Source organism: Andrographis paniculata, unplaced genomic scaffold (genome assembly GCF_009805555.1).
Source record: "Andrographis paniculata isolate CXL003 unplaced genomic scaffold, ASM980555v1 Contig73END, whole genome shotgun sequence".
Taxonomy (NCBI): Eukaryota; Viridiplantae; Streptophyta; class Magnoliopsida; order Lamiales; family Acanthaceae; genus Andrographis; species Andrographis paniculata.
The window spans coordinates 1350530-1377903 of record NW_026137610.1 but is presented as its reverse complement, the minus strand read 5'-3'; the positions used below and the strand labels follow the sequence as shown (position 1 = coordinate 1377903).

General features: G+C 38.3%; 5 protein-coding genes across 6 annotated transcripts; 1 reads left to right on the top strand and 4 right to left on the bottom strand.

The window, feature by feature from the left end:
- Positions 1–1317: 1317 nt before the first annotated feature.
- On the bottom strand, positions 1318–3213 carry LOC127265476 (abscisic acid receptor PYL8-like). Its single transcript, XM_051295278.1, has 3 exons — positions 2860–3213; positions 2506–2721; positions 1318–2165 (listed from the first exon to the last, which is right to left on the bottom strand). The coding sequence occupies exons 1-3, from the start codon at positions 2998–3000 to the stop codon at positions 1947–1949; spliced, it is 576 nt and encodes a 191-aa protein (XP_051151235.1). The 5' UTR covers positions 3001–3213; the 3' UTR covers positions 1318–1946.
- Positions 3214–4048: 835 nt separating this feature from the next.
- Positions 4049–5646, bottom strand: LOC127265472 (ethylene-responsive transcription factor ERF061-like). The gene has a single exon (XM_051295271.1). The coding sequence runs from the start codon at positions 5241–5243 to the stop codon at positions 4362–4364; it is 882 nt and encodes a 293-aa protein (XP_051151228.1). The 5' UTR covers positions 5244–5646; the 3' UTR covers positions 4049–4361.
- Positions 5647–12652: 7006 nt separating this feature from the next.
- On the top strand, positions 12653–16067 carry LOC127265470 (endoglucanase 6-like). Its single transcript, XM_051295268.1, has 8 exons — positions 12653–13151; positions 13262–13468; positions 13639–13839; positions 14266–14355; positions 14444–14608; positions 14703–15336; positions 15430–15492; positions 15594–16067. The coding sequence occupies exons 1-8, from the start codon at positions 12939–12941 to the stop codon at positions 15890–15892; spliced, it is 1872 nt and encodes a 623-aa protein (XP_051151225.1). The 5' UTR covers positions 12653–12938; the 3' UTR covers positions 15893–16067.
- Positions 16068–16120: 53 nt separating this feature from the next.
- LOC127265471 (protein phosphatase 2C 51-like) lies at positions 16121–17963 on the bottom strand. 2 transcript variants are annotated; one of them, XM_051295270.1, is made up of 3 exons: positions 16908–17963; positions 16700–16805; positions 16121–16602 (listed from the first exon to the last, which is right to left on the bottom strand). In XM_051295270.1, the coding sequence occupies exons 1-3, from the start codon at positions 17625–17627 to the stop codon at positions 16325–16327; spliced, it is 1104 nt and encodes a 367-aa protein (XP_051151227.1). In that variant the 5' UTR covers positions 17628–17963; the 3' UTR covers positions 16121–16324. The 2 variants fall into 2 exon arrangements, with proteins under 2 accessions (XP_051151227.1, XP_051151226.1); XM_051295269.1 differs by having other exon boundaries at positions 16125–16602; positions 16700–16811; positions 16908–17956.
- Positions 17964–20092: 2129 nt separating this feature from the next.
- LOC127265467 (long chain acyl-CoA synthetase 4-like) lies at positions 20093–27013 on the bottom strand. The gene is made up of 19 exons (XM_051295264.1): positions 26629–27013; positions 25620–25683; positions 25399–25488; positions 25111–25167; positions 24558–24606; positions 24312–24388; positions 24140–24179; positions 23964–24058; positions 23241–23408; positions 23003–23113; positions 22839–22926; positions 22461–22527; positions 22028–22103; positions 21825–21942; positions 21333–21578; positions 21114–21253; positions 20776–20958; positions 20526–20645; positions 20093–20347 (listed from the first exon to the last, which is right to left on the bottom strand). Exons 1-19 carry the CDS (start codon positions 26796–26798, stop codon positions 20312–20314), a joined length of 1995 nt encoding a protein of 664 aa, XP_051151221.1. The 5' UTR covers positions 26799–27013; the 3' UTR covers positions 20093–20311.
- Positions 27014–27374: the final 361 nt, after the last annotated feature.

The window sequence follows — 27374 nt, the reverse complement described above, 5'->3', positions numbered from 1 at the left end:
GAATTTGTGATCCCTGCCCTGCCCTGTCCCGGTCATCTAGTCCCCAGATCGACCTGACCCAGTCAGTCCAGACCCACCAATCCAATCTGCCCAGCTGCCCGGGTTCGATTTATATCACAGACCAGACAGATTTCTTCCTTCTCAAACCAACCATGGCCAAACCATCCGCCACTCTGATCGTGCTGCTCTGCCTGTGCCTAGTCGTTCTTTCCACAGCCAAAACCTCGCCGGCGGAAAACGACGTCGCCAACAACATCCAGGTTACCTTCCCCACCTCTGAGTCTGAATACGCCACCGCGCTTAAGCTCCCCACGGGCACGCAGACCGATGGTGCGTTGACCAGAACCAATTTCCGATGGATCAACCACCGGTTTCCGGCGAGATCGAAGAGAGGATGCCGCGGCGGCCACTGGAATGTCATCCCAAAGCTGAGGGAAAGAGAGGCGATCTCCTACGGAAACGACATGCTCGTTGCATCAGGCGAGAACAGCAACTTCGATCACCCCGTGGCCGTGGAGAAGCCATGGATCCCCCGTCACCGTCACCACCACCACCACGAAGACAGCGACAGCGACAGTGATTCGGATGATTGGAAGGTGGAGAAGAAAAGCATCCCAGTGATCAAACGCTACCACTCTGATCGGAAGATGAATTATTATAATATTGTGAAGAAGACGGAAGAGCACAAGAAAGGTTGTTTCTTTAGGCGTATGCGCAAGTTCTTGGATCATTACTTCTAGACATATACTATTAGTCTATTACATACATACATACATACAATCATATATATATATATATACACCAAATAAATGTATGTTTGTGTTTCTGTTTGAGTATGGTACACGTGGCAGCTTTCTGGGCAACACTTACCTGGCACAGAGGCAGAGCAAGAGTGTGAGTTTGAAAATATATACTGCTACTTGGTATTGTTGTTGTACATTGAGATTGAAATGTGGGGAGTGGTACAATATTGTTATCTTTATGCACACTTCTAATTAATGACTGAATGAACGAATGAATGATTCCTTTGCTTTTAAGACACTGCTCTTGTGAGGATGTCATTCTGCACCTAATTACTTACTACAAGCAACACAAGCTTGGAAGAAAGCATTGGCTCCAGCAGCAAGCATACATACCCCATCATTCGAATGCATCCTACCTCTTCTTGTTCGAACACAAATCTTTAGCAATAATTTAATTTTAATGTTGTTTGGTAAAGTGAAACTGTGTGGATGGATGATGAGTTCAGTCAATAGATTATCTATTAGACAGAAGAAAGAAATAAATTAATTAATCTAAGGCAACATTAAAGTCGGGTGAAGACAAAGCAGCCATTCATTCTTGCAAGTGAGTGAGATATTATTATTCCAAAACAACAACAATAATAATAAGTATGCCTATGCCTCATTGGCCCCTTGCTACCAACCAACGACGCTTATGCTGCTTCCAAACATCCAAAATAAAATAAAAACAGACTTCAAATTTAACAACAAATAGCAGTAACTGTAATTAATAGAACCCCAACCCCAACACCAAACATGATTTCTAAAACACATGAACAAAAACATCCTCAATCATCTCTACCTAAACTTATTTACAAACCAATCTCCACAGAGCATACACAGACAGAGAGGGATGGATGGATGAATGGATGGCTGGATGTCGATCCCAATCACAATCACAATCACAATCACAATCACAATCACGATCAAGATCAAGAGCGGCCAAATCGACACCCATCCATACACTATAGAAACATCAAAACCACCATTAAGAACCAAACCAGCAGATTTCATGAAATCCCACCTTCAAGGAGGAGAGGTGATGCGCAGCAGTCTCTCAGCTTGGTGACTTTCTTCAGTATCCTGATTGTATCCCCGAATTGAATTGAATTGAATCGAATCGAAGCTGTTGCTATGTCTAGATAGCACTTTTCCATCCAGCCATCAAACTCTGCCAATCGGATCTGTTCGGCCTTGCATGGCTAGATGCTCGGAGACATCAGCCAGGGACTTGAGGTTGCACTTGATCAAAGCCTCAACAAAGTAGCATGTTTCTTCTTTAGTGTTTCCGGCCGGAACATCCACCACGAACGACTCTATCACCATCGTCCCCGCCCTTCCATCCACCACTTCAGGATGAACTGTGATCACTGAAGAGTAATTCTGCATCCACCCCAGCAACCCTTAAATCTTTAATTAACTATGCTCTCATATATGAATATGATATGTACTGTGTTCATGATTTTTGGCATCTGTTAACTAACTATCAATGGAAAGTGCAATTAGTGGTAACAATGCACGCAGGAGAGAAGCTAATTGGATCACAAATTCTCCATGAACAGAGAGAATAGTGAATACCCCTTCCTAACCTAACAAGTCAAACATGTTCTTCATAGTAGATGTATGAACTGGGAATAAATTTACAAAACCTAAATTGAATGAATCCAGGAGAAGAGATTAGAGTGGAGATAATGAATTTGATCGGAGAAGAGATATTAGAGACCTTGAGGCGGTGATCTCCGCCGACGATCCGCATGCTGAAAATGTGCTCCTCGTCGTCCAACAGCTCGAGACGCTCCTTGCTGGTGGTGGCGGGTAGCCCCGATTTGACATTCACCTCCCTCACAGTCCCAATCTGCAAATCGCCCTCCATTATACACCTACTCACGAAAGGCTTGTACCGCTGCGGCTGATCGAACCGCCTCACCAACGACCAAACCTACAAAATTAATCGAATGAATCAAAATCCCAAACGCTCACAATTTTGTCGAATCGATCCTAGATCTGAGATGAAAATCCAAGTAGGAAACGGGATACGGGAATATCTGAATATGTATGTGTATAGTATATATCTCACGAGAGGCAAAGGAGCTTTGACATGTTTGACCAGGGAGGACGTGCACTGATTCTCCCCGACGTCGTGCTTGTGGTGTTTCCTGATGAAATCCTCTTCCGGTCCGGCGGTGCGCCTATCTCCGTCGTCCATTGAACTTACCATTACCGAATCGGCGGCCGAGGAGTGGATTGATGGGAGGATGGTTGGGTGGATATTGGAGGAAAAATAGGAGTGGGTAAAGGGGAGTGAATGAGAATCAAAGTCAGAGAGAGAGAGAGAGAGAGAGTCAGAGCTTCACAACAGTCCAAAACACACCGCCATTGTCACCTGCAACTTGTCTCAATGGTCCAAATTAATTTATTTCTCCAAGTTTCTTCTCCTCTCATCAATCCGCATTCCATTAAATTAATAACAAAACAACCATCTTTATTAATTCTTTCCACAATTCTAAAGCAAAAACATCCATCAGGGCGGCCTCTCCTTCCTCGCTCTTACTGGTCCATAACAGGAAACCTCTACTACTTTCTGACAAATGGTGGCTGCCCCTCGTTATTAATTTTTCCAAGAACAGACAAGTGGGCTGTCTGCAAGATGAGTTCAAGTTACCGTTTTGGGATCCGAAGCTTTCTATTACCGTAACCCGGGGGTATAATTGGAATATGGTTTCTTTCACGAGAGAATTGACCGATAAATCATCGATCGTGATTCATGGTGTTCCTTTTGGACCACACCACTCTCACTCTCACTCTCAATCTCACTCTCGTATTTTCTTGTTCCTTTCCACTTTTTATCTTATTTACTTCTTTTTAGGGGTGCGTGTGTGTGTATGTGTGTCTGCTCCCAACCTTATCTTATGACTTCTGCTAACATATTTCCCAATACTTTACTGTGTTACTCTTTTAGCACTGGATAGAATGCACTGTAATTAACTAGGTAGGATTATGTCGTCTTATGATCACAAATTATTGACATGACCTCAGCCTCTCTATAAAGATATTAATCCATATATTTTAAATCTTGAATTGCTTCAATACGTGATATATAAAATTATTCATGGGCCATCATGGGCTAGATTCTTACACAGTCCGGCCCATATAATGTTAGCAGAAAAGCAACGGTCCCATCATACTGGTGGTTTTCATTTGATTAGAATTAGAATTATATAATACGATGAATGAATGGCTGGCTGCCCCACAAGCACAAAGACAAAGACAAATACTATTAATATTATTGTATTGCTAATTAATATTTCCCATTACATAGTCATATTTGGCATCACAACGTTACACCACGATACTATCTAAATCTGTAGCTAGATTTATTCTACACAATTTTATATAGGTCTTAACGTAGCATTGTCCCTCTTCGTTGACAAAATGTAGCGTAGCCCTTGTATGTGTCCTCTGCTTATCACTATACTTATCCAGATATAACAACTATAAACTATTCATTTATTGTCTTAATTATATAATACGTAATAATAATTAATTAAAGTTGACCATGTTCATCACGGACAAAATGAATCACTGAGCCAGGACTTCCCAAATGAGTTCGGGATCATACGACGGCATCCGCGCCAGGGAGCACCCCTCAACCTCCGCTTCCCCCGGCGGCGCCGCCGTGGAGCACCACTCACTCGACCCAACTTCGGATACGCTGCCGCTGCAGCTCTCAACGGCATTGGCAATCGACTCACACGAATCTGCTTCCTTCACAAAAGTACTGTCGCTGTCAGTTCTTGCCGGAGCATCGCCGGCGATGCTCCGGCGAGAATTCTTCTCTCTATTCCCGTCGACCTTCTTGGCAGCTTTGTGAGCTCTCTTCTCCCTTCTCAACTTCTGGCAGATGGTCTGAATCTTAGCATCCACGGCGCTCTTAAGCGCGTCGATCCGGGGCCCGTCCCCGACACCCAGCCGGGTCGGGTCGGGCAGGTTCGGAAAGTTCAGGCGAGCATACTCGCCTCGCAGCTTGTACGCCGCCCTGTCGTAGGCGTAGGCGGCGGCTTCGGCGGTGTCGTAGGTGCCGAGCCAGACCCTGAGTCTGTTCCGAGGAAGTCTAATTTCGGCGACCCATTTGCCCCAATGCCTCTGCCTGACCCCTCGGTACAGCTTCTTCTTGCTCCGGCTGAAATATGTCGGGAGACGATATCCCAAGTCCTCTGCCATGGGAATCCATGGCGGGATTCCTTGTTTTTCGTTGCAGAATTTTTGGAGCAAATCTCTCTGTTTGAGGTACACGGAAGAGCCTAAGGGCTCGAAAGCTCGGTTGGCTATGGAGATTGACGGCTGACTGGAGAAGAAAAGGGAATCCAAAGTGGTGGAATTGCTGGTCAGAATCAGCTGTGATAGTGAATATCCGACGTTGCCAGAGGAAAAGGGTAAGTTGTTGTCTTGAAGCCTGGCCATTTGTGTGTTTTTGTCTTTTTGATTTGTAGAATATAATAGGTTTTGGAAACGAAGCTGGGTACTGTAAAAATCGCCCCTTTGGTGTCTTGAACGGCTCCAATTCCAAAGAAAGTTAGCTAAGATGATCTGTGGATTGAGAAATGATGCAATATTTAAAGTGACCCCTGAGATTAAAAAGATACAAGGATCTCTGAAGGAGCAACTATTTGAAATTTTAGATAAAATGAATCCAAGGATATATATGTATATACTTTAGTTAGAAGTCGGAGAGAGAGTTTGGAGGATTCTGTAGATTGGTTAGGCGTATAATTTATAGCCGCCGATGAGAGAAAGGTATTACAGTACACAGTGAAGGATTTTCGTCTCTGTGTGTTTGGGTCCATATCACTCACACTATTTCCATCACTCTCTCTATTACCAGGAAACAGCATATTCGAACCTCTGATTGCTATTATTACTATTACTATTACTATTACTATTAATCTACATAACGAGAATGGGGTGCAACAAAATCAAGAAAACATGGGGAAAACGATACAATTTAGTCCGTACCAAAGGATAAATCAAGAAAACAGCCTCTTTAAGAATTTATTACAAGGCAAGATGGGCGCGGGATGCATGGGCAGCAGTAGAGTACCTAATCTGCTATCACTTAGTTAACAATAAGTCCTCTTTGCCAGGTGTCACTTTTTTATTGGACGTCTGCCAATTTCTTTGGTTTTTTTTTTTTTTTTTCCTACTATTTCCCATTCTTCTCCTCCATGAAATTTAATACTGCTAATGTAGTAATTTATTACTTGAAAATAAACTTTGCTTCACAGACTGAGTGATTGCATGCGTGAGTGTATTAATTGGTTGTGGGCGGAAAGACATTTCAAATTCTTACACATGCTAGTCTAGTCTAGTCTAGTCTATTCTAGGCTATATATGCTATGCTATATAGGACGACCAAAATCATATCTGAGCTACGTACGTTATTGGTTTTTGTTAGTCCCGAATTATTTTACGTTGATTAGTATATATAGAATCTACATTTTTTGCATGGTACATGAAGTGACACGAATGAAAATATTTGACAATCAAGAAACTTAGAAATAAATGAGGATAACATAGGAAGATGTGAAGACCAAATGAGATGGAATCATTGAATGATAATTTGTATGGACATAATCAACCCAAACTAAGAAATGTAAACGAACGTTTGAACTCATAACCTCATTATTTCAAGAATATATATATTTTTTTAATTGGTGTTCGAAAATGTTGAAAACGGCACTTGTCACCATTGTCAAATTACACAAAATTGGACAGGCAGAGCTTATAAAAGTCCATGCCTCATAATTATAATTTAATTAATCACGTAATTAATTGAAACTGAATCGGAAGAAGCTAAGTCGAATATATATATATATATAATTTCTATCCAAGTTATGACACGTTTCAGTTGCGGATTGGAGGATTGGATCCGCCCGCCCGCATTTCAAATGACTGACTGACGACATGCCTAATAAATAGAGTTTATTTGCCGACATGCAATGCAAGCTTATTTACCATACAGCTGTGAATTAACCAGAACCTGATTAATTAACATCATAATTACAATTAGAGTGCTTAATTAATCAATAATTACTGAATAAGCGTGTGTAGAATCGCCAAGACACACGCTTCGCTTCACATATATAGTTCCGGACCCTAGACAATCTTTACATTTTTATTTTTTTTTGTAAAAATATATTATTTTCTATCATAAAACTACTACAATTTATCATTAATTAATTCAAACCAAAATAAAATATATCACCAAGTAAACACAATACAATTTCTAACCATAAGATTGAATCAATATATAGATAGCTGCTTACTTTGTAGTATCGGGGTCAATTGCTAACAATAAAAACAAATCCTCTAGATATTTTTGATCACCTTAATAGAACCATATATAATATTCTCTACGTCCATCATTTAGGTATATGTTGGTGCATAATTCAATGAACATAATATTTTAATCATAGTTGTTGAATTTTATTTTATTTTTATCATGTAAAGACTATTTACATGTATGTTTTTATTTTATACAATAATATTAATGTAACTAAGTATAATTTTAAGAGTAATTGAATTTATCAGACGGTCACAAGTCACACTCCTGCACCACCACCAGCCCAAACGGTATACATCTCTAGCTCTCTTAATCTGTCTTTAAGTTGCAATTTGGAAAAAGGCAGGGTTTGGATCACAAAGTCGGTTCGACAAAATTTATGAATCAACTTTTTGTATTCAATTTATTTCCATTTCATTCTCTATTTATTCAATACTACTACTACTATCTATTACTCTTTAATTAGCCTTGTATATATAATTATAATTATAAATAAATGAATGGATAAGAATATTAAAATTGAACTATATCTGTTTGATGCGATTATTGTCACTATCTAACAATAATGGTTGGTAGCAATTGGTACAAACCCTAAAAATAGGGTAATTTGACTTCGATCTCCTTTCTGGATAAGCTTCCATACCGACTTCCTACACCACCCTACCCCATCCATCTTCTTTCCATTTATTTTATTTATTATTTTTACTCTCAAAATATTACATTCAATACTTTTTCTTTATTTTAATATTCATTTTATCTCAAATCATCCTACCGAAACAAAATTACTACAATTTATTAAAACAAACTCTAAATTATTCAATGTGATATATGGAGATTCATAATTCTCATAACATAGTTGCACATATAATAGTGTAACGATCCATGTAATAGATTATGTGAATGGGTCAAATTATATTTGAGAATTAATTTACATTAGGTTAGTGTTCTTACATAAATCTTACTCGTTACAAAATATTGTAAGAAGAACTTCATTCTTTAATTCTTTTTTTTCTTTTTCCTTCTAGTCGAACTTCATCTCACCTCAATTTTTTAAAATTTGAACTAAAGTTCAAACTCGACTCAACTCATTATTAATTATTATTATAAGCAATGATTTTGTCTAATAATGCAAATAAATATAATTTAAATATTAATAAAACAATTAACTTTTCAGAAAATACTATAAAATGTTTATAAATCAAATTTGACCACATTTGGAATTATGCTGAATTGTGTTGATATTTAGAGTCGCGATCTAAATTTGCAAACAACTGTAATTTATTTCAGCATTTTCAGTATAGCTAAGCACGGTTTAGTAACACGTGGTGGTATAGATACACCAGTGTAAATAATAAAATGACCAAAAAAAATATATAAAATCATCCTCTAACTAAAAATAAACAATAAATTAATTATTTTATTGTATTATTATTTTTAATTGTCGTATTCAATCTTATTATTTTTTTAATTTATAAAAAATATATGATAAGCGTTTCAAGATGACTACATTCTCCGATTTTCAAGTATAAATGTATATGCAATTCTGTACAGCTTACCCAAAATGTAGAGTGTGTCTTTTTAAAAGGGAAAAATCAATTATTCAAAATTAATGGAGTTAGCGTAGTATTAGTATTGGGCCGGGGATCCATTTAGCTCTTGACTTGTTTACGAGACATTGCTAAATGTGTGAGAAATCCTCTAATATATAAGGATGAAGGACCATTTCACCTGTCATCAATTGATTTTAGGTTAGATACTCGGTTTCCTTCTTAACAACAAGTTCTACATTGGGTCACTTTCATAGGCCTTGTAAAAGCCCATAGGACCTGGGAACAAATTATTTATTATATTTGTGCATGTATATATATATATATATATATATTTGTATTTGTATGTGGAGTGGGGAACGGACATTGATAGGAGGCCATAATTATCATGAACATGCCCAGGCCCAATTAACTTTTTCATTGTTGTCGCACGTGCGACTATCCAATCATTCACTCTCAATTAATTACACATGCAAGTTTGTCTCTCCATAATAATAATAAGACAAAACCCCCTAATCATATGTTCAAATCCGAAAAATATTTTATTGAGAATGTAATGAAAACAAATTAGCTAAGCTGGTTTAGTTAGTAAGCAGTGTTGATGAAGAATCTAATATCATATGGTATACTTGCATCTTAATTTGAATTGTTATTATGGTATCGAATTGCCAAATATCTCCATAAATATATAAGTTGTAATGATAGTGATAATGGGGTGTTGGTTAGTTAGGAGGACAAGGATAGTGTGGTGATCAATGGGTGTGGGGCTCAATACCTACATTGTCTCCCTCCCTAGTCCCTACCCTAATTACATATATATATATATATAGTTTTATTCAATCAATATTTATTTTGTTGGAATATGCAACTAGATGATGACAAATTATTTACATCACTGCATGGTACGCTAGCTAGCTGCTTAAGAAATTAAAAGTAAAGAGAGAGAATAATAACCGAAAATATATATGAAGGCGACAACATTAATTATAAGTAATTTTGATGATGTTAAAAAATCTTGTTATTATATTATTAATTGTAGATGAATGATAATATTATTGGAAAGGTCCACAGCCATGGGAAGTAACAATAATAGTTTTGGTTAGGGTTAATTAGCTAGCTAAGTTAAGCTAATTAAGCTTGTGGTTGTGGTTGTGGTTGTGGAGCTGTCCTCCTCCTGCACTGCATGCATTATACCTACTATTATTATTAATTTGCGGTGGTGCGTTGCTATTTGCTAATGCTTTCTACATCTACATGCCCAAATGGAATTCTATCTATCTATCTATCTATCTATCTATTTCCCTAATTAATTATATATATATATATATATTTAAACAAACACAAAAGGAGTTCTAACTTAATATATCCTCATCTAGTATAGTGTAATCAACTAATAATAGATAATTAAATAAAATAAATTAAAGCATCAAGGGTGGGAAAGAGTGGAGGATTTTGGGGTAGGGTAGGGTAGGGTAGGGTTGGCTTATTGTGATTTTGTAGTGGGAAAGTAGCTTAGGTTAGCTGAGGTGATAGATAATTAATTGACTCTAGAGTCCGGCCGGAGTTTGCTGCATTGATTTAGGACGGAGCTACTGCTCAATCACTCTCTCTCTCTCTCTCTCTCTCTCTCTCTCTCTCTCTCTCTCTCTCTCTCTCTCTCTCTCTCTCTCTCTCTGCCCCCATTCCATTCCATATACTATTACTATTAGTATTACTCTTATTATGGAAATTAACATTGTTTCTTTACTCCATTTTTTAAATCTTATATATGTGTATGTATTTATATAATGGGTGGGGTGGGGTGCACTGCCTGAGTATGAGCAGGGAGTGGGGAGTCCTAGTCTAAATGTCAGTCTAAATACTATTATACTATACTAGTATTAATTTAAATTTGGCTAAACGAGCAAGTGCATGTGTTGTTATTATGTGTGTAAGCACATCCAATTACATACTTATGTAGTAAATCATTGGCGACTCCATAATCCTATCATCATTTCATGGGCATAGGCATAGGCATAGACATAGGCATAGGCGACGACTGATCTCGTTAATGTAATTAACTCTGTTCCTCCAATTTTAATCAACCAAATTAAACACCTGCATGCATATATACCATACCTACTTGAATTAAATGGAACGTGGAGCTAGGTCTCTGTGCAATTAATATTAAATTACATATATGCCCACCATCAATATCAAATGCTTGTTTTCTCTATCCATCCTTATTAATTATCATATCTTTTTTCCTATTTATTTTAGAATGTAAGATTTTATTACTCCAAATCATCCTTAAAAACACAACCTACTTAAGAAAATAAAAAGCTTGTTTGAATGTGAACTAACTAACGCCTACAATTACAAATTTACGGAGTATATATGCATTTCCAAATCCCATAAAATAAGCAGTAAAGTCAGTTGTGGAAAGTGGAAACACTAATTTTTGTCTCTTCCTCTACATACATACATACATACATACATACATACATGCTCACCTTCATGTTATAAAATTTAAATTTATATATTATTATTACTACTAAATAAATAAATTAATTAATTAATTACGCAGTAGCAGCACAATACCATATAATAAGATAGTAATAACCTGAAACTGATATTTAAATGCTAAGCGCCGGTCGCCACTGACGCCGTCGCCATGACAACGCCGGCAATCACGCTGAAAGCTTCTCTCTCTCTCTCTCTTTCACACATAAATAAATAATTAAAAATGGATGGCGCGGGGAACTTTACCTTTTTCAAAAGCACACGAGAAAATAGGAAGATAACTTGCTAACATGGCCGTTGATTGCGCTTCAATCAAAACAAGCACTCCCTTCCCTACCTACTCAGTGTTTTGACCACTATCCCCCTTCTTAACTCCTCTTCTTCTTCATCTTCTCTATTTATTTAATCGTTTATTAAATATTCTGCTATCCCCACCAAATATGCATAAATTTCTGAATGTTGTCTCCCGTTGCCGTAAAACCGCCTCAAACCGGTTTTTTTAACAGACCGCTATCACTGTCGGTGGTGTTTATAGCCGATCGAGTTGTCCCAACTGTGCGTGTTTACACTGCACTACACAGCTGGGGGGCACGTGACTGAACTCGATCGAGATGTCCCTCTCTAAACTACATTCAGATTCGGAAATATATACTACTACTACTACTACCTTTACCACTTATCAAAATACACAACTATATACCTTCATAGAATGCATAGTTCTATAGCAGCAGCATATTCTTGATTCTTGTAGTAAAAATATAATTCTGATATTCACCATACCATGGCATCCTAGCTAGCTATATTTAATACACGAATCATATTAAAGTATAAACCAAATGATAATTAATACTCCTCCAACAAATTTCCCTTTCCAACATTTACCTGCACACTAAAAACTTGTTGGTTGCATTGACTTTCTATCATCAAATCATTCAATGATTTGGTTATCTTTCCATCTAACCATTTCAATGAAAATAAATACAGAAAATTAAAAAACCCACCATCCCAAATAGCATTTAATAGAAAGTTCAGGGGCTCTTAGGGAAATTCGGACATGGGGACACTTTTTGACCTGGTTTCATTTCGATGCTTTTGGCAACTCCCAAGACTTAAGAAATCTTGCAAAGTAACTTGTCCCATGCCTGAGAATGACAATGATTAAACAATGGAAAAGATTATTATGTGCCATTAATTATAATAATCCCATATTCTTATCACTCTGCAGCAACCAATTTCTTTCACAAACTGCACATTCAAATGTACAAAAGGACAAGGCCGAGACGCTTCCTAGCAAAAGCACAGAACAAAAGCACATGCGTCTGCCCATTTTCATCTTCCCTTCATAAAGAAAGAAAGAATGCACCACTATTATTTTCTAAATAAATAAATGAAAAAGAAAACAAGGTGCATTAATTCATCTCTACCCTTTCCCTGTACAATGGGGCCATTGGGTTTCTCCTTCCCTCCATATATACTGACTTTAGGCACTTCCCGCTCCCACATTCCCTAATCCTCTCTTTCTTTCTTTCTTTCTCTTTTCCCTTCAATTCTCTTGAAGGGTATTCTATAGTACATGAGTTCTTGCATCACTTGCACGCGTTAAACTATTTCTTGTACACTTTGCACACACACACACATATACATAGTACTATAGTGGCCTAAGAAATCTGTATATTACACATTATACCAGTGTCCTCACAACCCTATTTTGAGGTTTTTTCATCATCTTGGGTTGAGATATAGCTTGAAAGAAAATATTTCATTCCAATGCAGAAATCCATGGGGCCCTGTTTTTCAATGGCTCCCCTGTTTTTCTTGCTAGGGGTTCTTGTTCCTCTAGCATTGGCCGGCCATGATTATGGTCAAGCTCTGAGTAAAAGCATTCTGTTTTTTGAAGCTCAGAGATCTGGTTACTTGCCCGGTAACCAAAGAGTTCGATGGAGGGGAAATTCCGGTCTCAATGATGGAAAAGTTAGCGGGGTAAGTTGTTTCCACCATTATCCTATTAACGCAGTCCTCCCTCCCAAGCTAACCTCTACAGTGATACACTTCTAGAACTAATTCTACTGGTGGGGATTGCAATTTTGCAGGTGGATCTGGTAGGAGGATATTATGATGCAGGGGACAACGTTAAGTTCGGACTCCCAATGGCATTCACCATTACTATGATGTCTTGGAGCATACTGGAATATGGAAAGCAAATGGGGGGTGAACTAGGACATGCCCTCAATGCTGTTAAGTGGGGCACCGATTATCTCATCAAAGCCCACCCCCAACCCTATGTCCTCTACGGAGAGGTAAGATTCAACCATTCTTCCCACTACATTTATATCCACACACAGTTTCAGCCATCGCCATCAGTGCTCACAATGCAAGCACCTGAAGCTACTATTGATTGAAATTACACTACATTATCGCCATATTTTAAACGATTTGGTTTATAAACAAGCAAGTGCTGTAATCTCAGGTCGGAGATGGAGATACTGACCACTACTGCTGGCAAAGGCCGGAAGACATGACCACTTCAAGAGCTGCTTACAGAATTGATCCGAGCCGCCCTGGATCTGACCTCGCCGGCGAGACTGCCGCCGCCATGGCCGCTGCTTCCATCGTCTTCCGCCGTTACAATCCCTCCTACTCGGCGGAGCTCCTCAAGCACGCTTACCAGGTAAATCTAGAGAATTCTACATTTTTGCGAAAGTTCGTTACTAGCACCGCACGCCATGCCTGAGTACGCGCATGTTAGCGGGCGGTTGGGGATCCGTCGGCCACAGTTATTAGGCAGTTACGCTGTGCTCAGCTTTTTTGCAGCCTTGTCGTTGTCGGTGCACTGTAGCAGACGTTAACCACCAAATAGAATTTATTATTTAAAAAAAATAATAATAATTTGACTGTAGAAAAGAGAAGCTATTTAAATAAGAGAAGGTTTTATTTCATTTGCATTTAATGGGTTCGGCGCATGAAACTGTGCCACGTGCTATGTCCAGATCTGGGCCGTCCATCTGAGGCATATCACGTGTCAAAATTTATTAGGCTCCACGTCATCCTGATGTGCAATTACATATGAGCCCCTCCGTGTTTGTATCAATTTCAGCTGTTTAATTTCGCCGACAAGTACAGAGGCAAATACGACGCCAGCATCACCATCGCGCAGAAATACTACCGATCTGTCAGTGGATACGCAGTATGTGAATCTCCTCTGCCAATCCTCGATTCAACGATCACTAAATTGAATATTCTTCCTAGTAATTAACTGGTTCATGTGTATGCAGGATGAATTGCTGTGGGCAGCAGCCTGGATGTACAAGGCAACAAACAACCAATACTACTTGAATTACCTGGGCAACAATGGCGAAGCTCTCGGAGGAACTGGCTGGGCCATGACTGAGTTCGGCTGGGATGTTAAATACGCCGGAGTTCAAACCCTCGTTGCCAAGGTACGCGTATACAATGCATGATTGCGTTCCTGTGATTTGTAGGACTGATTATGTTAGTTATCTCGATGCTGATCATCCCCCTTTGTTTGTGCAGTTTTTGATGGCTGGGAAAGGCGGGCGGAACACGCCCGTGTTCAGGAGGTACCAGGAGAAGGCGGAGTTCTTCATGTGTTCATGCCTAGGCAAGGGCACCAACAATGTCCAGAGGACCCCTGGAGGCCTAATTTTCAGGCAGAGATGGAACAACATGCAGTTTGTTACCAGTGCTTCATTTCTAATGACAGTCTACTCTGATTACCTGACCTCTGCCGGAAAGTCTCTCAGGTGTGCGCGCGGCAATGTGTCCCCTGCCGAGCTCCTTTCCTTTGCAAAATCCCAGGTGGACTACATCTTGGGGGACAATCCGCGAGCCACGAGTTACATGGTCGGATACGGGAACAATTACCCGAGGCAAGTGCACCACAGGGGTGCCTCAATCGTGTCGTATAAGGTCAATCCCTCGTTCGTTAGCTGCAGGGGAGGGTATGCAACTTGGTTCGGCAGAAAGGGTAGTGATCCGAATGAGCTCACCGGCGCCATTGTTGGTGGCCCGGATGCTTATGATAATTTTGCAGATCAGAGGGACAATTATGAGCAAACTGAGCCGGCTACTTACAACAATGCTCCATTGTTGGGAATACTGGCAAGGCTTAATGGTGGGCACAGTGGCTACAATCAGCTCCTTCCAGGTTCGTCGATATTTGCTGAATGTCTGTTCACTTTCAGCCAATTTTGTGTGGCTATGGCTATTCGATTGACAGGTTTTATTGATGATGTTTCAGTGGAGTTACCTGCACTTAGACCAATTGCTAACAAGCCCAGGCAAGCAGTGAATCATACTCCAGGTGCGATTCTGTTTCTTGAAAAGGAAGAGTAGAGTAGTTTAATTGCTGCACATATTTGAGTACACGTTAGATACTGATCTTGAATTGTAAATGTGGTGCAGCAAGATCATCAAGCAGAATTACAATTTCTCAGAAGATAACAAGTTCATGGGTTCTCAATGGGAGGACTTATTACAGATACAGAGTAACTATTACCAATAGATCTTACAACAACTTGAAGAACCTGAAGCTTTACATATCCAGGCTGTATGGCCCATTGTGGGGTCTGACGAAGTACGGTGATTCATTTTACTTCCCACCATGGCTCAACTCATTGGGCTCCGGAAGGAGCATTGAGTTTGTGTATATACATTCGGCAGCCCCTGCTCAGGTCATGGTTTCAAGCTACAATCTTGCTTAGATGCATAACAGCTGATACAAGAACTCAATTGCCAATCTGGATAACGATGATGGCGTTTTCATTGAAGGTGAAGAGAAGAGTGAAGAGACAGATTTAAAACAGAGCTCATCCTCTTTCTTCTGAGAATGTGTGTGTCATGTTTTTGTGTGGTTATATTCAAACAGATTTTTGTGTCTGCTTTTGCATTTGGTGTTTAGTCTGTCATTTGAATATATAAATATTAGTTTGAAAAGCCCAGAAAGCAAGAAATGAAAAGTTCATTATACACATAATAATTAACCACAACAAACACAATCCAATCGAAGCAAAACCTGTGCTGTACATAAGACAGGCCTGCAAGTCAAGCCTTACAACCATCATCGAAGTGAAAAAAAAAAAAACGAAATTGCAACACAAATCAAACTTGAAACAAATTCCGATCCATTGCCTGCTTCATTTGAGCTGTACAACGATGACACTAATGTTATCTCTGCTTCCCTTAGCAATGGCTAGCTCAGCCAGTGCGGCCGCGGCTTCCGCCGGCCCAGCCGCCTCTGAACCACCCTCCTGTCTGTCCATCAGATACTTCTTGGCCAATTCGCATGCCAGCTCATTCCCTACCACGTCAAACAGACCGTCCGTTGCAATTATCAGGAACTCGTCCATCTCTGATCTCGTCACCACGTTCACTTCCGGCTCCGAGGTCACATATGGCTTCAGACCATGATCGCCTGCACAGACAGTCAAATTTTACAAATTAGGTTAACAGGGGAAGGGATGAGGTTTAGGGTTCATAATAAGCATTCATTGATATTGATAGATTGATACCTAAGGACCTGGAAGTGGCGAGGACTCCCTGGACTCGCCAGCCGTTCCAGTTGAGCACCCTTCCTCCGGCGGCTTCAATTCTTTCCTTCTCGTCTGCGCTGTCTGGCTGAGGCTATTATAGAAATCCAGTTTTAATCATATCCACTTTTGGGTAGGACAAAAAAGATTGGATTTTTAATTTCAATTTCATCCTGTGATTACAGGTCACCTTGTGATCTCTGGACAGGGGCGCCGGAGCGCCGCCGCGGCAGAGGACCGCCCTGGAATCGCCGCAATTGGCGACTACAACCTCATTCTTGCCGACCACCACCACCACCGCCGTGGAACCCACCATTTTCTCAGCCGCCGAGACGTGCTCACCTATGGCGGCCGTGGCGATGTCGTCCTCCAGCAGCTCCTGGTCCATGCTCCGGAAACACTCCGCCATGACTTTCTCCCAGTCAAAGGCTTTACCCTCCGGCGACGGCGCCGGCGCTGTCTTCGCCTTGTTGATGAGGCTTTCGAGGCTCTTGTGCATCCTGTCTCGGCACTTCTCGGCGACCCTGGCGCCGCCGTGGCCGTCGTAGACGGCGAAGAAGGAGTATTCCCCAGCTAGCCAGCCGTGCGGCGCCACCGTGACCGTATCCTCCATCATCCTCCGCCGCCCCATCACCGACACGTGTCCGTAAAGCAAGCCGCTGCTCTCGCACCGCGCCGCCGCCGGCGACGAGGACGATCCGCCGAATTCGAAACTTCCGTGTCTTCGGGTGAGCTCAGGAGAGTCGATGGAGGAGGCGGATGACGTGGACTTGGCATCCCCTTCCCGGTCTGAGTCGTTCTCGTGCGTGAGATTGCCGGGGCGCATCCGCAGAATTTCGAGCCGCCTCAGGCGGGCTTTCTGCGTTTTCTTGACGTGCAGAGAGGTGGACTTGCCGGAATCCTTCATCATTGTTCCGGCGGCAACATGACGGTTAAAATTCACGAGCTGAATTAAGATCGATGCTTCACAAGGGATGCAGTGATATTACATAGATACATACACACACTATATATATACTGAAGGTGGTGGGTGACGCGTGGCAGGCTGAGGAGGGGTATGGTGGAAGTTTCGTTGGTGGGGGAACTGTGGAAAACGGCGGCGACTGCCACTCCTGACGGCGGCGCTGTTTTCGGGAAATAAGGCGTTCATTGTACGTGGTTGCACGGAAATTCTTCCGCTTTTATTTTTATGTTATTTATATTTTTACATGGGTCCACGGAGTTTCTTTTTATTGGTTTGGGAATATTTGGTTTGGATTGAGATTGAATTTAAAATTTTGGATAATTTTGAGAAGTTACGTTTCTTTGTCTCAGTACGTTTTGTTTAAATTTGAAAATTTTTTTATAAATAATGATTTGATAAGTAATGATTGAGTTTATATGAATTTATAATTTAATTTAAAATAATATAAATTAAATAAAAAAATGAATAATGTGAATATTTTATAAATTTAATAAATAGTTAAATTAAAATTTTAAATTAAAAAGTATTAATATATTAAACAATAATATAATTTAAATTAAATATAATTATAAAATAAAATTTATCTTAATTAGAATATAAATATAAAAAGTAATGCTCCTATTATATTACTAATATTATTTTGATATATTATTAATAAGGGAAAAAATCAATTTTGGTGTCAATATAATCAAAATTTTAGTCACAATATAAAAAATCCATCAATTAGTAACAATATAAATAATTTCGATCAATTTTGGTCCAATTATAAACAATTTCAATCAATCTTAGTCCCACCATTAAAAAAAGTTAACGGAAATTGCTGACGTAGACATAACGGAGGTGATGTGGCAGTTGACCGGGAAAGTACACGGTCATGTACAATTATACACAGTCGTGTTGTTACATAACCATGTATATTTCAGTGTATAATTATACACGGCCATATACAATTATACACGGTCATATTGTTAAATGACCATGTATGTAGTTAAAATCAATAATAATTATAATATAATTAAAATGTATCAATTTTAGTTCAAATATAAATATTTATATTTAGCATAATAGATCACGGTCACAAATCCAACCCCTACACCACCGAGTCATCCCACAATAAGTTTATGAACTCATATTTAGCATGATAGATCATGTTTATTTAAATTTAGTTTATACACACATTTAGACAAGAAACAAATCATTGTAGAGTAAATTTGATTAAATAAGTGTGTATATTTACAGAAATAAGGACTAACTACCTCGGTCATTCAGATGAGTAAGTAGTTTTTGTTGATACATGTTTATTTTTCACACCAATTATTTACTACGTACTACTTTCCAATGAATATTAATTGTTGCTAATTAATTTAGATAGTAATATTATAGCAATTTGAATATGTTCCCGGGACATAGAAATTCAAGGGTAACAACATATCATCCACATGAGATTTGGGGAGGTGACGTGGGAAGACAGACACACAGACAGAGAAATGCATGCAATGTAAATATGGACTGAATGAAAAATAAGAGACATATCAGTATTTTCTATTTTCCAATGCAAGTAAGTATATAAATAGTATAATGAGAAGAAGAGTCCCAATGTACATTTGATTAAATTGGATGGATGGATGGATGTTATTTTTATATATGTTTATCCTGTTATGAGGGAGGGACAAAAACTGAATGGTCAGGTCACTACTATTACTATATATGTAATATGTTGGTTGAACCTCCAGGGCCAATCAAGCTATAAGCTAATCATGGGACTGGACTGGACTGGGGCACTCTCCTCTCCTCTCCTCTGTCTCTACATTAAAATTCATTTTCAACACCACAACTTCCCTCTCTCAATGCACTAGTACTCCATTCTTATTTATTTACTTATATTTCCTATAAAAAAGAATAGAATACAAAATGGTACTTCCATAAGATTTTGTGCCCCCCACAAACCAGTCAGCAGTCAGCAGTCCATCATTACTATAGTATTACTAATAATATACTAATAGAATCAGCCACATCCGTGCGTGCGTCATCATTAATTGGAGCCAGAATTGCTGCTATACATCCATGCATAGCTCACTCACTCATAATACATACATCTCATATTTTTTTATTTTAAGCATATATCAATAATAATAATAATAATAATAATAATCTCTATATATATATATATATATATGCATTTAGAGCAGGCCGCCATGATCCGAGATGTGTTGCTATTTTCTAGCCAACTCAACAACATATATAATTAGTCTATGTGTGTCAGTGTGTGTCTCTAAATATATATATATTTATAAAATCTCGTAGGGGATTCTTAGGTGTATGTTAAAGGGCAGCAGCAGGAAGGTTAATATCCCCCCATAACATGGAGATTTGCCATCCATGTTATATGGGGGATAATAATCTAATACCACTCGCACAACGGACGGCTATGATTGAATGGTTCAAATAATAATAATAATCATGATCATAATAGTTACATATAAAATAGTGTGGGGAGTGTGTGTGTGTATATATACATACATACATACATACAGGACACAAATTCAAGATTTTGTCTTAGGTTCTGGTTTGAAAGTGTAACCTTAGTTTGCCCATGATCAGCAATAGTGTGGCAATGGAAGAGGTTTTGATCATTTCCCACTCTTGTACATTTCATTGATCACGCCCTTCAAAACAAAAAACAACAACCAGCATTCAGATATATATATGTATAAATATATTTATGTGTGTATTTATGCAAGATACTCTCATGGATGATAAATGTTACAACATGATACTCTACTGTTAGACCTTAAATTTTGAGGTATATGTGAGAGGAACCAAATAAGAAAAGATCAAACCAACCTGGTAGTACTTGAGCAGCTGGGGTCTTTTCTTCTTGAATGTCGGCGTGATCAGGTCTCGTTCCATGTCAAATGGGACTGGATCAAGGTGCACCCCTTTAATGAATTCAAAACCTTTCAACTGCATCCAAAAGTAAACACCAGGAAACATAGATATCTTATCTTGGCAATTTCCCAGACATGGCTGATGGTTGTATATATTTTTTAAAACAAAAGAATCAAAAAATCTGAGAAGAGAAGGAAGAAAGAACCTTCTTCTCTTTTCCAATTTTTGTTAGCTCTGCAAGGAAATACTCTTTGACTCTAGGATTTTCACAGAGGGCATTGTAGTCCCCAGATACACCATTCTGTTCAGCCCATTGCTCCACTGCTTGCTGACTCGGGTTGATGACAGCAACCAGGAAAGACTCAAAGCTGTTCCCATAAACCCATATCTGAAAGTGGATCAATATCACAAAACATCACCTTACCGAAATGATAAGTGAAAAAGTTTCAGTATTATAACCATAATGATAAGGCTGATCCTTGATGTCAAACGAATTAGACAAGAAACAGTAAGAATATAGAAGTTGTCGCATGAATGTAATACCGAGTCAATATCTGGAACTAGACCATAGATATTTTCCAAGTTCTCTACTGCAACGTATTCTCCCTGTGATAGTTTGAAGATGTTCTTCTTACGATCAATAATTTTCAAGCTTCCCTCCGGTTGCCATTCCCCAATATCACCTGAGAGCATAGGACTCAATAAAAATGAGAAAGTTAAAACACTGAGTAGAGTTTATTTCAATTCCTTTTGGTGAGTAACCTGTGTGAAACCATCCATCAATAAAGACTTCTTTCGTAAGGTCCTCACGCTTGTAGTACCCAGAGAATAAAATATCTCCCCTAATACATACTTCTCCCCGTGGCGTTTCTGAGTGTGCATCATAACCCATTTCTGGAACAGATTCCAGGCAAACATCCACATAGGGCACTGGAGGACCCACAGTACCCAGCATCTTCAGCTCATCAGGTATTGAAACAAATGTGCCAGCACAAGTTTCGGTCAAGCCTTCAATGGAGAAAATGTAAATTAGCATCTCCAGCAAGCATAAAAAATAGAAAGATTACAACCGGCAGAATGTATCATAAATGATCATCAGTTTCTTCAATGCAATGCGAGCTTAAATAGTCATCATGTCTAAATATAATGGGAAAACAAGCATCTAAGAGCAGAGCTGAGCTTCTGAATATGCAGACCAAGTTAAAATTATTAAAAAAAACAAGAGGGAACACAATATCAAAGAGAAGAATATACCATATCCCTGAAGAACATAACAACATGATACAACTCTCAAGAATTCTTCCACATGGGAAGCAAGTGGTGCTGCTCCAGATAGAATAAGCCTCACTTTGCCCCCTAAGCCTTGTTTTACCTAAAATAAATAAGAGATGAGTAACAGGAACTTCTCTGTTAAAACTCTTATTAATATGAGATGGCAATAGAAACACACAAGTCACCTTATTGAAAACAATCTTATCACAGAGTGGAGAAGCCTCTGCATGCTTAGAGCCCTTCCTCATGCTCCGTAGTTTTCTAAGCAAATACGAAAAGGATGAAAACACTGTCATACTTGGTATCAGAGCACTAGGAAATAAAACTCTAAAAGTGGTAAAACTACAATATGAAGTCAAATCTTGAGTGCTCATAAAGAACAAAAATCAATTGCAGTTTAAGAGTTGAAAAGGTCTTGAAAGTATGATGTAGAGAGATCCTGAATGTTGTCGGAGAGCTTTTTTTCAATATTAACGTAAACCACAAACTTTGTTTAGTTCTTGAGACTCCAGGAAATGCAAGCAGAACACTTTAGAATAAAGAATCAGAGTTGATCAGTAGGTTGCCATTTATTATTTTTATCGGTAAAGAGCAAAACAGTTAGGGATAAGCACATACAAAGAATATGCAAGGTTGAACATGGTGTGCTTAATGAAACCCCCTGCAGAAATCTTCTGCTGCAAACCTGAAATGAAGACAGACAACTGTAATCAATTGCATCGAAATTTCAATACATATATAGGCTGTAAGGCAAAAAAGTAAAAAGATACAAAATAAATGGTTTGCAATGGGGGTTCCCTAATGGAATTTGTAATATAGAAAGATTGAACAGTAATCTTCTAATTCCATTGGCTGGAGATAAAAACCCAACACAGGTAATGATGTTGTGATACACTTACGCAAAGATCTCGATATCATTGGCGCACAGCCATAATCTATGATTCAACAATTATAATTTACTTCGGTAAGATACAAACAACACAATAGAAGCCCAACCTGAATAAATTCTATCCAAGACACGAGGAACTGCACAGAATACAGTTGGTTTCAGCTCTGCAATGTCTTCAACCAATAACTTGACATCCTGCAGTTATGAGCATTACAATAACGTCATTTGGTCATAAGCTACTCTAAGGGTAACACACACAAAACCAGCTTACCCCACGCCAAAATCCAATTGACCCTCCGTGATGGATAAACAACTCCTCAATGATACGGTCGAAGATATGTGCCAAAGGAAGATATGACAGATACACATCATTTGCTGTTACCTGCAAAGTAAACAAGTGATTTTGCACTTTATACAACTATTGTCAGAAACAAATTTCAGGTCTAAAAATTTATTGCTATAAATTCATGAGTAATCTAAGAAAAGAAAGAAAGTAGATGCATAGTCACCGGCTCATTAACGCTCCCCAACAAACGGTTCGCACCAGCTATTAATGTAACAATGCTTTTGTTTGAAATCATGACTCCCTTCGGGTCCCCAGTGGTTCCACTAGTATACATGATTGTGCAAATGTCAGTTTTCCTTTTTACTGGAAGATCAAAACTTTTATTTTCACCCTGCACGACAACGACAATACAAATTATAACTGCTTTCTGTAGATAATAAAGGCCAGTATCAGGTGCTTAATATTAACCATACCACATCTGAGTAGAGCCATACAGACACAGAACAACACATCAGAAAGTTAGAGCATCCATTAACAGTAGTTGATTATTCCAGATTCAAGATGCTTTCTTTTAAAAAGCTTATGCATGATCTAGTTTGTAGGAACTGTAAGGATCATGCACTCCTTTGCTATTTTTCTATTTTTCTCTCCATTTCACTGTTAAATCAAAATGGATACATTATTTTCGAAAAACAACCATTTGATTGGAGAGAATTGACAATGGAATTATATAAAAGAAGTGTGAGATGAACAGCGAATGGAAGATGGCAAAGCCTTCAAATAAAAAATTAGAAAATAAATGGAACAGGCAAACCAGATTATCGTTAATATTGACTCTCATACACAAAAATTTAAGTTACTGTTTAGTTGTGGCTAGATAAGACATTAGTCAATTCATTCCCTAGTCAAACAAGAATATAATAAAAGGCTAAATTTGCAGGCTTACCAGAGACAAAAATTCAACCCAAGAATAAATAGCCACACCAAACTTCTCAAATTCATCCTTCTGAGGAGCAGTTACTTTCCCAAAGCTCACAATTGCTGAAATTGAGTAGGAATTGCTGTTTCATTAATATCAGTACACAAATATCTAAGGAAACACTGATTTTGCAGAGTGCTTACTTTTCAAATGCTTTGCTGCACCAGGAAATGTCTTAAGTAGCTGCAAGTCCAGAGGTGCATGTTATATACATTGTGCAAACACATGTCATATTAGACATATCAGAGTACATATATATATATATATTTGAAAAGAAGAGTATAGTCATCTTTCATAAGATTTAAAGATTTGCACCTCAGGAATCTTTTTCTCTTCTACAAAAGCAAGTGTAACTTCTGAATGGCATATAATGAACTCAACAGCCCCAGCACCTAAACCAACCAAAGGGAAAATTCAAAATCTTACAGACAAATTACTGCTGAGACTTTAAGCAAACGGATCCAGCTAATCACAATATACAGATATGGTTTTTATATTGTTTTTACTTAGAGGCATGCAAAAAATAAATTAAATAAATGTTAGATGAAACACCATACATACCCAATGTGTCATACAATGGGACACAATAGAGTCCATGAGCATTACACGCCTGCAATGAATTCATAGCGGATGTTATGATTTATAAGACTGTTTCTTCATTCCAGGAATAAGTCGGATTGTTAATTCAAAATTTACTAAGAATACTTGAGTAAACCTCTTACAGACCAAAAGGTAACTGCCATGCAAGATTACAGGACATCAAGGAAAATATTCAGAGCTCACCTAGAAGCTCTTTATCATCAAAAGGCTCAATTCACTAGTATTGCATGAAAACAGACAGATACCGGCAAAACATTATTATGGTTGGGACAGAGAAACATACTAGTGTCGCAGGGAAAACCTTAAATCATAAACTCACCACTACTGCAATGATTAGCTTAAATCAAATACCTTTGTGAAATTACTTTATAATTTTTAATTGTATGGCTCAGATGTCAACTCACAAGGCAAAAAACAAACAAATTGTAACAAGTGCACTTTGAATAAACAGCATATAAGGACACCCACAAAATCGCAAATTGTAAAATACAAAAATAAACATAAGTATAAATACCTCCATACTTATAATCCACTCAGTAGAATTAGCTCCATAGATTCCACATCGCCCACCCTGAAAGAAGTAATCAGTTGTAAAGAGAATAGCATAAATTTGTTGATATAGTAAGCAAATACAAGAGAATCACAACTAAAAACCCCGAGACAGCATATCTATAAGTTAATAAACAGCTGCAAAATGTTATCAATAGAGTGAACTTCAACATTGAGGTTCCTTCATTTTTTCTGAAATAACAGGAAAACATGCAGCACAAATATAGCTCAAAGCAAGTTTAGTTAAGCTTACTTCATCAATGCCACAACTACGGATTGAGTTACCAACTTTCAGTACTATGTCATACACTTCTTTGTATGTCAACCATACGTATTTTCCAGCCTGGTAAGACAGAAACATTGAACATTAGCCAAAGGTTCACGAAAAGAAGAGAAGAGAAGAAAGAACAGGAAACCCAACAAATCTTGAAATTGCATCATTTGACTGCTAATCATTTCATATTTATAGAATACCTTCCCATCGACAATTTCTCGATGACCAAGCATTTTGTTGTGGGGATTCTTCTCTACAGACAAACTGTAATAGAAAAGGAATAATTTTATTTTCAGCAATCAAAGCTAAAGACGAAAGAAAAAAGCCTCCCAAATTCAAGAAACTGATCTAGCATACAGGAAGCACATTCTCGACAGAATAAAGGTGATATTAAACGAAATATCACATGTACAATAATCTTTGATGGGGTGGAAACTGAACACTCAAAAAACCATCATCAAGACTTCACCAACTTGTTGACTTCTTTCTTTTAATAAGCTCAGTTCTATCTTCTTCTTGAAAGAGTCCATTGAATTATTTGGGTATACTTTGTCAACAATTGGATAATCTACCACCAGAGTATTGAATTTCTAAAGTATCTAGCTTTGCTTAAAAAAACAATAAATACTGTTTATACGGAAGATGTTCGATTGAGGAGTACACAATAAAAATTCATAGCTTTTCTACAATTTGCCTTAGTCTTCGCTTTTCATTCTTGTAATTATCAATAATTACTCTTCATAAGCACCAAGATTTTAACTGGTTCATCAGACATGCATGGACATTGATATGGATAACAAGCCGTCTAAACACTTCAATTGAGAAAGATAGATCACAAAATAAACTCTAAAACTAATGTTTACCCCAGAAACAGGACAAACATAATCATATTTAAATCCATTACACTTTCAAAACTGCAAACTCGTGGGGCCATCCAAACAGAAGGAATAATCTTTCTACGCCCACATCATCAACCTCTATTGCATAAATACAACTATTTCGATTTCCAATAGAATCGAAAAACTCATTTCCACAACACTAGTCTCTCAGTAAGATTAGAAACGTTGACTTCAATCGTACAGTCAAATGGATTTCAAGAGCTTCAATCTATGAAGAAATCCTAAATCTGTACATATCCACTACAAACCACAAATCACTTGACCACAGCATAAAAACATAATTAAACATGTAAGCAAATATATGACTGACCGGAAAATATCCCAACAACTGTCGAGCCCCGGAATCTGGTCAGGAACACCGTCTTTCGCAAATACACTACGGTACACCGGTCCGATCGACGGCCTTCCATCCCTGGAAGGCTTCGAAGGCTCCACCTCCACAATATACCTCTCCTTCCCCTTCCCCTTCTCCTTCGCCATCTCCAGAACCGATGAAACTGCCTCCACAAAAAATGAACTAACTCACACGAAAGAAATACGTCCTCCGCTATCCAAACAAAACGTATAGAGTGGATATGGTGCAGAAATTGCGAAAAACCGGAGCAGGCAGACGTTAGAATATATAGAATATGTGAAGCTGCTGCTGCTGCTGCTGCTGCCGAAATGGAAAAGAATGACTGACTGACTTCGACTTTTGAAGCGTAGAATAGATTAGAATAGTGCCAGTGGCTAAAATATTAATAGGTTCCCATTGGCCAATTCAAACCGGACACGTATACCATACTTTCTTCGTACTTTCGTTCGTCCTCCAAATAAAAAAAAAGGCGTTTCTTTAATCCTCTTTTGTTAATACAAAAAATTGTCGGCTATTCCAGAAAATTTCGATTCAATTAATTGATGAAATTGTTTCGTATAGTATGTGATATTTTGGGTATATGTTCAAAATTGCTTATCAACATCATCAGTGTCATATATGTATATGATTTTGATCTCGAGATATTTATTGGACCAACGAGGCAAGTGGCAATGTTGTGCTCTTCCTTAATCGTGTATAAA